General features: G+C 35.1%; 2 protein-coding genes across 3 annotated transcripts in view; both read left to right on the top strand.

The window, feature by feature from the left end:
- LOC118738644 (1,2-dihydroxy-3-keto-5-methylthiopentene dioxygenase) overlaps positions 1-10,708 on the top strand; it is a 176,405-nt gene that overhangs the window by 37,199 nt on the left and 128,498 nt on the right. The gene's annotated exons all lie outside the window — the stretch shown is intronic.
- On the top strand, positions 2,510-4,805 carry LOC118738642 (the record flags this gene model as incomplete). Its single annotated transcript, XM_036469549.1, is given in 1 exon segment — positions 2,510-4,805. A coding segment is annotated over 1 exon segment (621 nt). The 5' UTR covers positions 2,510-4,174.

Genomic DNA, 10,708 nt, shown 5'->3' with positions numbered 1-10,708 from the left:
GGCTCTGATTGTGTTCTTGACTTTCTCAATTGGCACAACAATAGATGTTTTCCAGTGATCAGGAACAACACCATATTTTAGGCTTTCATTAATTAACTGCGTGTAAAAGTACCTTGTATATGTTATAGGCTGCATTTCTTTATTCATGCCGAACGTTTGGAATAAACTTTTTTGTTTACTTATTCTTTAGAACGTTCCTGATGATATGTTAACGTATATTTCAAACTCATTCTGTTTATTCCGGCTGTGAAATGTGATTATCCGGAATGTATAAAGAAACGCAGCCATTGAGTCTTTTATGACTCCCTCAGATAATAGTTTTTTTCCTCCAATTTTATTTTTAAAACCACTGACAATTTCAAGCACTTCATCGGTTTCGATTTCTATAAATTTAAAGTTATGTGTGCAATTTGGAGTCGTAAAGGATTCTTTTTTTCCAGGTTCTATATTTGAGGTAATTTCAATAATGCTGTCAATAAAGTAGTTATTTAGTGATTGTGCAATCCCATTTTCCGTTGTGTACAAGGTGTTGTGAATTAACACTTTATTAATGGCGTTTATTTCCTTTGACATACTTATCCAATTTTTTAGATGCTTCCACATTGATTTGCTATCTCCAATATTAACTGTTATTTTATGCTCCAAGTATTTAACCTTTTTAACCTTTACCATCCTCTTGTATCTACGTTTGATTGTATTATAGTCACTCCAGGCCCCTGTTTCTAATGCTATCCTGTAAAGATTATACTTTTGTTTATTAAGGTTTGCTAATTCAGCATCATACCACCTGTTCATGAGCTTAAGCCTTATTTCTTTAGTGTATGTTAGAGTGCCCATTGAATACGACAAGACATTAGTTAAAAATTTCGATTTATGATCGATGCTTAATTTCGAAAAATCCCTGTTATTGTATTGCCTCAGTTGGTGAAGAAGATTATCACTTGTGTAATTTTCCCAAGATATAATAAATTTGCTTGCTCTCATTTTATATATTTTCTCCAACTCGATCTTGACATAAATTGTCTCATGATCGGAGATCCGATGCATATCCATTCTTTGACACGAAATGTTTTTGCTATTGGTAAATAATAAATCAATCATGGTTTCGACCTCTTCCGAGTTCCTAGTATAAAAATTAATTTTCTGAACTATTGAGAAGGACTGTAATAACTTTACCAATTTTTTAATGTACGTTGTAGCTTTATATAGATTTATATTGAAGTCTCCAATAAATACAGTATTATCATCTAGGCAAGTATTGTTTAAAATTTCACTGAGGTAGCTGATAAAGTCAGCATCGCTAGAATTTGGCGAGTGATATATTACCCCTATTTGGTATTTCGGGGTAACATTTCCAATTTTTAAAAGAATACACCAAATATTCTTATCCCACGAGTAATTAATGAGAGTTTCATATTTAATTGAGTGGTGGACGTAAATTAAAACACCGCCTGTGTGTCTACTATTCGAGTTGCATCTAATTAGGGTGTAGGTTTCTACCTGTATTTCGTGGTTTGCAATGTCTTCGGTCAAACAGGTTTCTGAACATAGCACCAAATGGGGCTTACAAATTTCTATTAGTTTCTCAAGTTCACACTTATTAGCTGTAATACTGTTTATGTTTAAATAAATGGTATTCAGTTCATGAATACTTCGTTGCTAAACTTTAGTTTTGCTTTTGGCTTGAACGTATTTTTGGTATGCAGGGCAATCCAAACTGAATGCTGAGTGATTTACATTAACATCTTTTACTTTTTTCTGAACAAGTTCACAACAATTTACACACCTTATTATATCAGAGCCGCAATCCTTAACACCGTGATTTCCAGCACATCTACTACATGCCTTTTTATTTGTACAATCACTTGACTTGTGCTTATAACCCAAACATTTAAAGCATCTCATAATATTTAGATGCTCAAATACCATGCAAGTGTCCCATTCGATATTTACTTTTTTACGTTTCAAGACACTTTCATAGGTTAAAGCATCTGTTTCGACTAGAATGTTGAAGCTTTCTTGCCTTCGCGTTCTATTTTCGTATACTTTCAGTACTTTCAACTCCTTTCCCAAGAACTCATCATTTTGCTTAGTTAGACATTCTATTATGCGATCATTATTTATTTTTTCGGTTAACCCAACTATTTTCAGTATCTTTTTTATTTCATCTTTTCCTTTAGCTTTCTGGGCCTGGAACTCCGTTCCAATACTATCTCTTATTTTTTGATGCACTTTTTCGGAAGTATCTTTATTTTTACATTCTAAAACTATTCCCCCTCTATTAATTTCTTTCACAGTCTTAACAAGACCGTCAGTGGGTTCGATTACCTTTTTCAGCGCCTCTTTTGTTTCCTTAACGTTTTTGTTTTTGTTTAAGGGCTTTATAACAATTTTATTTTCATTTGTTTTGACAGCTTGGGCATATGATATTGGGGCATTTTCCTTACTAATTACTGGCTGAATGTTTTTTACCAAGTCATTACATTTTTTCCGTTCACTAGAAATTTCCTTAATGATTTCATTTTTCATAGCATTAATTCTCACTCCAATGTTATGTTCCAGAAATGTATTAAAGTCTGAAACAATACTCGTTTTTATTTGCGTACATTTGTTGTTAATCAGTTGCTCCAAAACTTGTTTTACATCAGCCGTCTTCAACTTAGATTGCTCACATTTACTTATTAAATGTTTGATTTCGATAAATTTCGTATTCGTATCAGATAAAGTACACTGATTACAAAACCATTTCAAATTAATATTTTCCGTGATTATTTTAATTTCATTCCTTTTAATATTGCTACATTTTAGACAGAAATTATAGCCACACCCACCAGAGCATGTTATCATTTCATCTAATAGAAACAATTTGGCAGTACATTCTTTACATTCTACTGTTGGCATTTTGCCACTTTTTACTGTGGCAATATACCCTAAGTTAACGTATGGCAATAATATATACTAACCACAATACACAAGTTTATGGCAATTTCAATAATTGTATGATATGAGCAATTGCTACTATAACCTAAGCGTAAAACTAACTTGGCAGCACTCCGTTTCCAGCTGATCAGCTGTTTCGATTCCAAGAAGTAGTTGACTTTTGTTGATATGGAATGATGAGCAAAGGGCATCAATTGCGAATATGATGGCAAAGGACAGAGTAACAAAGGAAAGAACATGAACAGAGGAGCGCCCTCGGGTACGCAAAGGAAAACCAAAAGGGATGGAGATTAATCCGAATTGTCTTGGATTTAGCGGCTCCAATGCTCTTTGCGGAGGTGTCCAAAGCAGATCTGCTGCAGATTGTTCCCTGTGCCTTCCCAATACCAACAATGGCAGCTTGACTTACTTTTGTTAACCCAGCTATCGCCGCAGCAAAAACAACAACAGCAAAACAAACTATTTTATTTATGCAATTTTTTGTTCGCTTATTTGTTTTGTTTGTATGTTTATTTATGCGGCACTCATAATTCAGCTTGCACTTAAATGGTACTGTTGGACATAAAATGTACAAAATACAATTCTTTTAACTACTTAAAATGAGAGCATCTAGCACGAGCGCAAAACACACATCTATTCCGTTTACTATCCGTTTCGATAGGTATGTATGTTGTGAACTCATTTGTTTGTAAACATGAAGACATGGTTTTTGTTATAAAATGTGTTATTGAAATACACGATCTCATCTTTATGGTTTTTGTAGCTACCAAATGGAGTATTTAACAAATAGATTTCTTCCTGGCTGTTGTTATCTTATATAGTAAAAGAAGAAACGAAGAAATGTACATGGGATCTTGCATATCACTTGCCAAATTTTTCTTGGACCATAAAATATGGAAGTTTCATGGAGTTTCATAAATCAATTATAATTTAAAATTAGAAAATTTTAATCAAGTCAAATAACAGTCGCCGTGGTGATTAGACGTGTTTTTTGCGCTCCGCTTATCTATATCTATTGCTTAATATTGTCTGAATCTTGGCAATATAATGAACTGTGTTAAGTGCTCCACTTTAAGTGAAGGTGAAGAGTACTTTTTTTTGTGGCATCTGTAAAAATAAAACTCATATTAAATGTGCAAAACTAAGCTCTGGTGCATTAAACATTTTGAAAACTAATAAAAATGTGCTATTTCAATGTGATAATTGTGCATTGGGCCATTCTGCTACTTCGTGTATGAGCGTTGAGGAAGCCCAAAAGAATATAAATGCACTCAGTGAGTTCTTTAGCTTATTAAAAGGTCTGAGTGCTAATATCATAGTTGACAGCAATAAAAAGTTAAACAACTCTAACTCGTTGACCAACGTTATTCGTACGCGCTCCAAAGCTAAGGCCGATGACCGTAATAACCTGCATTTGCAAACCGTATCGAACAAAACTCTTGCTTCTACCACGCCTGGAGAGAGATGCAGAATCAACAATTCTAATACTGAATGTAGTGCTTTGGGTGTGCAGCCGAAAAAAGTTGTGGAGTCTCTCATTCTCCCATCCTCCGACGCTGCTGGTGATGGGCCTGCTATTAGTGGTGGTGGCGAAGCAGATGATGTTGAGATGCTCTCTTCTACATCTGCTCAGTCACTCATGTTTTCATCTGGCTCTCATGCTCTGCCTAATACTGCTGATCAGTCAGCTACTACGCCTGGTGGTGTAGCTACGTTTATGACTCCCACTCTTATCTCAAATACACCAAACGCTTCAAACGCTAATACTGAAAACTCTGATTCGCAGCCTTTTGGTATTGCTTCTGAGTGGAAAATTGTTACTAATAGAAAAACCAAAACAACCTTTAGTTATTAGCTCTAACAACAAGAGTGAACTCAGTGTTGTTTCTAACATGAAGTGGCTGCATATTTCATCGTTTTCTCCTAGCGTCATTGTTGCTGATATCTTGACATATGTTGCTAAACATGCTGAGATTGATCCCAAATGGCTGGTGTGCTACATGTTGGTGAAAAAAGACGCAACTCTTGAAGATCTGAAGAAAGTAAATTTCAAACTAGGCGTATCTGACTGCTGTTTTAATAAAGTTGTTAATGCTAATATCTGGCCGATGAACGTGAAGATTCGTCCGTTCCGTTTTTTTCTAAAGGGAGGTGCTGCACAACAGGAACCGTAAGCGTCTCTGATATTGTTGAAGCTGATACTAAGCCTCTAAAGATCTATTTTCAAAATGTATCTGGACTCAGAACCAGGTCAAAAGCAGTTTTTAATCTGAGCGCTCAACTTGATTATGAAATTTTTGTACTAATTGAATCGTGGCTAAATGGTGAATTCTGCGAAAATGAATATTTCGATTCGAATCTTTTCACTGTTTACCGAAAGGATCGTGATGCAATCAAAACTGGTTTTTCTAGAGAAGGTGGTGTGCTAATCGCTGTTCAGCTTTCGTTCATCCCTCACGCGCATGGCTAATATGGATTCACTTCTGGACCAACTATGCGTCCTTGTACATGGTAAATCCAAAATTTTAATTTGCGCGTCATATATCCCGCCGAGTAGTGTTGACTCATTATATAAGGCGCATGTTGATCCGGACTGTAACCTTTGTATTCTCGGCGATTTCAATCTGGGCAATATTGATTGGTCGTATATGGACAACAGCCATGCCTTAATCCCCAAAGATGTCAATAGCTTCTCTGAATCTTACTTGGTAGATAATTTTTTAAGTTTAGACCTAATTCAAATAAATAGTTTTAGAAATCAACTTTTTAAAATTCTAGATCTTATTTTCGTGATAATTTGAATTTTGCTGTAAATGAATGTCTTGATCCATTGTCTGGTTCTGGTATTCATCACGTACCTCTTGTTATTAAACTAGAATTTTATAATTTTAAAAGTCTTGGTGTTGAAAATCAAAGACCTAGTTTTTGCTTTAAGCGCTGCAACTTTAACATTGTTAACAATGAAATTCTTTCACTAGACTGGGATTCAATATCTGCTAATAATGATGTGGTCAAATGTTTTGATATTTTTAAATTGAAAGCTAATGATATTTTCTGTAAGCATATACCAGTTATACGTAAGAAATGCTATAAAATTCCTTGGTATACCAGAAAACTAAAGAAGCTAAAGAATTTCAGGAATAAATAAAAAAAAAAAATACAGATTTTCTAATACCCTTGCTAATAAAGGAAAGTACAAGCAGTATTAAACAAAGTTTAAATCGTTGAATAATACCCTTCAACGCAATTATGTCCGTAATTTTGAGCACGATATCCAATCAAACCCCAAAGCATTCTGGCGTTATGTTAAATCGAAAAAGTCTATTTCAAGTCTTCCATCTGAAATGTTTTACAATGAGACTAATGCTTCCTGCACCCAAGAGGCGGCGGATCTCTTCGCGGACATTTTCTGCCCTTTTTTTTTGAACCTATCTCGCAATCAGCTGGTGATTTTGAAGCAAAAGCTGATTCCTCTATCAATTTTGGTTCCCTCTCTTTGACTCTGGACGATGTGTTAGTCGGCATCCTGCATATCAAAAATTCGCCGCAAATGGATGTAGACGGTTTCTCCTCTTTTCTTTTTAAGAATTGCTTTGCTTTTGCGTATCCGCTCTTATTAATTTTTAATAAATCGCTTGTGGTGAGTTTATAGACGATTGGAAAGTGACTTCCATTACCCCAATATACAAAAGTGGTAATAAGAATGATGTTGCCTATTATAGGCCTATCTCCAAACTCTACTGTTTCAAAATTATTTGAATATATTATCAAGGAGAAACTATATTTTGCAGTAAAGCGTTTAATTTCCTGCGAGCAGCACGGTTTTATGGCTGGCAGATCTCGCTGTTTTTTCAGAATTTTGTATGTCCGCCTTTAACAATCGCCTTCAGGTCGATACTGTGTATACTGACTTCTCGAAGGCATTCGACAAAGTCAGTCACTCAATTTTAGTTTCCAAGTTGCAAAACTTGGGGTTTCATTCCGTTTTTTTAAAGTGGGTAAAATCATACCTATCTCTCCGTAAATGTGTTGTTGTTGTTGACAACACCTGTTCTCGTTCTTTTATTGCTTCGTCCGGTGTGCCCCAGGGTAGTATCTTAGGACCCTTACTCTTTGTTCTTTTTATTAACGCTACATCTTTTTTTTTCCTCATCTAAGTTTCTTTTATATGCTGACGACTTGAAAATTTTTACCACTATCTCGAGTTATTCTGATGCAATCAAGCTACAGTCTGATCTCAATAACGTGGCTGCATGGTGTAGCAAGAATCGTCTTCATTTAAATATTAATAAATGCTTTCACTTATCTTTCTCCAAATCGCGGTCATTAATATCTACCTCTTATTTTATTGGTAACGCACGCCTAACTACTCTTGGCGAAATTGCAGATCTTGTAGTTGTTTTTGACTGTAAATTTTTGTTTCACAGCCATTTAAATTACATTATTGCCAAGTTTTATTCTATACTAGCCTTCATTCGACGGTTTGGGTCTGACTTTACTGATCCCTATACCTTAAAATTACTATACACTGCGCTCGTTTGGTCTAAGCTGGAATGTGCAGTCTTTATATGGAGACCGTATCACGATTGCCATATCAAGAGGCTTGAACGCGTTCAAAAGAATTTTGTTCGTTTCGCTCTTAGGTCTTTGAAGTTCGAGTATCCGATGCCTTCCTATAGTGCTAGGCGCTTATTAATTAATTTAAAATCTCTGCATAGTAGAAGGATTATCCTTTCGCTCTCCTTTGTGTTTGACATCGTAAGTGGAGTGACTGACTCCTTTCCTTCTTGAGCGCATTTATTTTCATATTCCTCAAAGAAGCCTTCGGAGTAGTGATTTGTTCTTTGTAGAACGGGTTAGAACTACCCAGCAAAAAACACGATTACCACAGAAACGAAAGTGGAAACGAGCTAGGCGATGGGAATCGCTTACCCTTTCGCTTCAAGAAGGCCTTATTTTAACATGGGCATGTCATTGGAGGTAAGCCCTTACCCGCAGCATTACCTTCAAACGAAGGGAGAACGCATGGATAAACAGAATCCAGAGAAGCGAACAAAGAATGCCTTACAGAGAAACTAATGTAGAATGCCTAGATAAGTACATACTTATTTATATTAAATTGAAATCAGAAAATGTCTTAAAAGATTAAAATTAATTAAAATTTTTATAAATCAGCTTTTATACATACATATGTATTTTTTTAGGTATTTAGATTTTCTTAAAAATCGGTATGTACATAGATGCATATTTAACTAAGCTTAAAATTGTACTTCCTCACTCTTGTACTTCACTTCATTGACTGACTTCAACTTCGCTGCAAATTGAACAAAGCAAAACATGATTTTTATGCGAGACAAATTTCCACAGAAAGTAACGGTAGAAAGAGAATTTTTGGGTATTCATTCTATTTTTCAGCTGACTACGATGCAGCATTCTACTTTGCATTCTCCGAAATGAAGCAAAGAAGCGAAATAAAAAAAATATTGTAGGACATTCTACTTTGCATTCCCTGAAATGAAGCAAAGAAGCGAGACAAATAAAATATTGTAGGACATTCTACTTTGCATTTCCGGAAATGAAGCAAAGAAACGAATTAAAAAAGAAATATTATAGGACATTCTACTTTGCATTCCCTGAAATCAAACAAAGAAGCGAAATAAATAAAATATTGTTGGACATTCTACTTTGCATTACCGGCAATGCCTAAAAGAAGCGGAAAAATTCGAAGGCATTATAACGCTATGCCTTCTAGAACACGTTACCACTAAAAGCGATTACCGATTTTTTGCTGGGTACTTATGCTTCTATTTTGAGAGCTTTGAAAGAATTTAATTCCATTTCAAATTCTTTGGCTATCGATTTTTCTTCCTCCAAGCTTATTTTTAAATCATTATTAAATGAATTATTAGCGTAACTCTTTGCTATAAGACACTCTGTAGTTAGTTCTAAGTACATAATCTGTAAGAAACACTGAATATTTCTAGATTATTTATTATTTGAATAAATAAATAAATATAAAATTTTAAGTTTGATGCATTTTAAAATAGATTGGAGAAACCGGGCAGTAGTGTTATATCTGAACATATGTAAGAAAGCTTTCGAGAGTATCGAATATTTTGCACTATCACTATCGAAACAATCGAATGCATACACTATCGATAGTTTTCCCACACTACTATTGCTATCTTTTCTAAAAGTTAGGCTGATAGCAGCCTCTCTCAACGAAACAACGTTCAAAGCACAATATAACCAGTAAACAACCTTGGGTGAATTTGGCGACTGCCTTCCTCGGGGATGAATATGCCAGGGATGAAATTATTGGTACACACACACCTTTTAAGCACGCAGGGTTGCTTTTGAGAAACTAAAATAACACAAAATAGTTTTAAAAAGTAAAGTGTAAAACGAAATTCATTGAATAATTCCACATAAAATGGTATACATGAATGACTAATTTGATAAACGATTTAAATAAAACGTGCTTCATAATAGGGCTAATGATACCCGGGTACCCGGTTACCCGGGTATTACCCGGGTGCCCGGGTAATTCGGGTAATGCCCGGGTACCCGGGTACCCGATTACCCGGGTATTACCCGGGGCTTTTATTACCCGGGTAGTCGGGTATTACCCGATTTGCCCGGGTACCCGGGTAATATACATATGTTGGTGCCGGTTAAACGAAAAACACCCGGGTAATGCGACATAAAGCTTCTTGTATAATCTTTTTGGTGAGGATAAATATTTTTTCAGTGAGAAAATTTTTTTTTATAATTATTTTTTTATGTCTAGAGTGTACGCGTACACCTAACCGCTTGCCTGAGTAGACGTTGACAAGAAAAGTAAATTAAAACATTAGTTTCTGTACTTAAATTCAAAATTCTAATTTTTGTAAATGCATATACATACATGCATGTGTACATATATATGTATGTATGTATATTTTAAAGAATATTAAATATTAATATTTTAAAACAGGGACTGAGAACGAAATGTATGATCGAAACTAAATGCCATTGTCGTAGTTTTGTTCCCAAGAACGCGTCAAAACCAAAACCAAAATGAGAACAAAACTGACGAGAACGTTCTCATTGGGAATTATATAAGAACTAAACCCTGTGGTAGGCCACTTCTGGTACAAAAAGTAAGGTAACAAAGCCTTATGCTATTCATTCACCTAAAGATTTTGTACTTTTATTGTATCAGCTTGTTCAAATTATAGTTTCTTTTCTCATAATATTTAAAGCTTTTAAAATCACAATTATTTAATGAAGTTTCCTTAATACGAGAAGTAGGTTGATGAACGTATTGTTGTGAAATAATTGTGGAAGAAATTTTAAAATTTTTTTCATTCCAACACAAAAATTGCCTCAACTGTCGGTCATCGTTTAGATTCGCAGGTGGGTGTGTCTCAATAATTTTATTTGTTACCGATCCGATATCTGTACGTGCATTACCAACTTCGTAAATATTAATATTTTAGACATGCCTAAAACAAGCTGGGTTTGGAAGTACGCTTGTGTGATGAATGACGGATTTGTCAAGTGCAATGTATGTGTTGTATATTATAATATTTCCCCATATGGTACGGAAGATTCTTATAGATTTTCCCTATGTACGTTCGTTTGCGTTATATGATCGTAAATGCGTTTAATTTTCACCTCCACATTTTTTCGGGTGCCCGGGTACCCGGGTAATTACCATACTGCCCGGGTACCCGGTCTACCCGGGTTATAAAATACCCGGGTACCCGGGCTACCCGGGTAATTC

Source organism: Rhagoletis pomonella, unplaced genomic scaffold (assembly GCF_013731165.1).
Source record: "Rhagoletis pomonella isolate Grant_MI unplaced genomic scaffold, Rhpom_1.0 Rhpom_scaffold_00005, whole genome shotgun sequence".
NCBI lineage: Eukaryota > Metazoa > Arthropoda > Insecta > Diptera > Tephritidae > Rhagoletis > Rhagoletis pomonella.
Note: the sequence above shows the minus strand (reverse complement) of the source record. Positions and strands in the feature narration are given on the sequence as shown.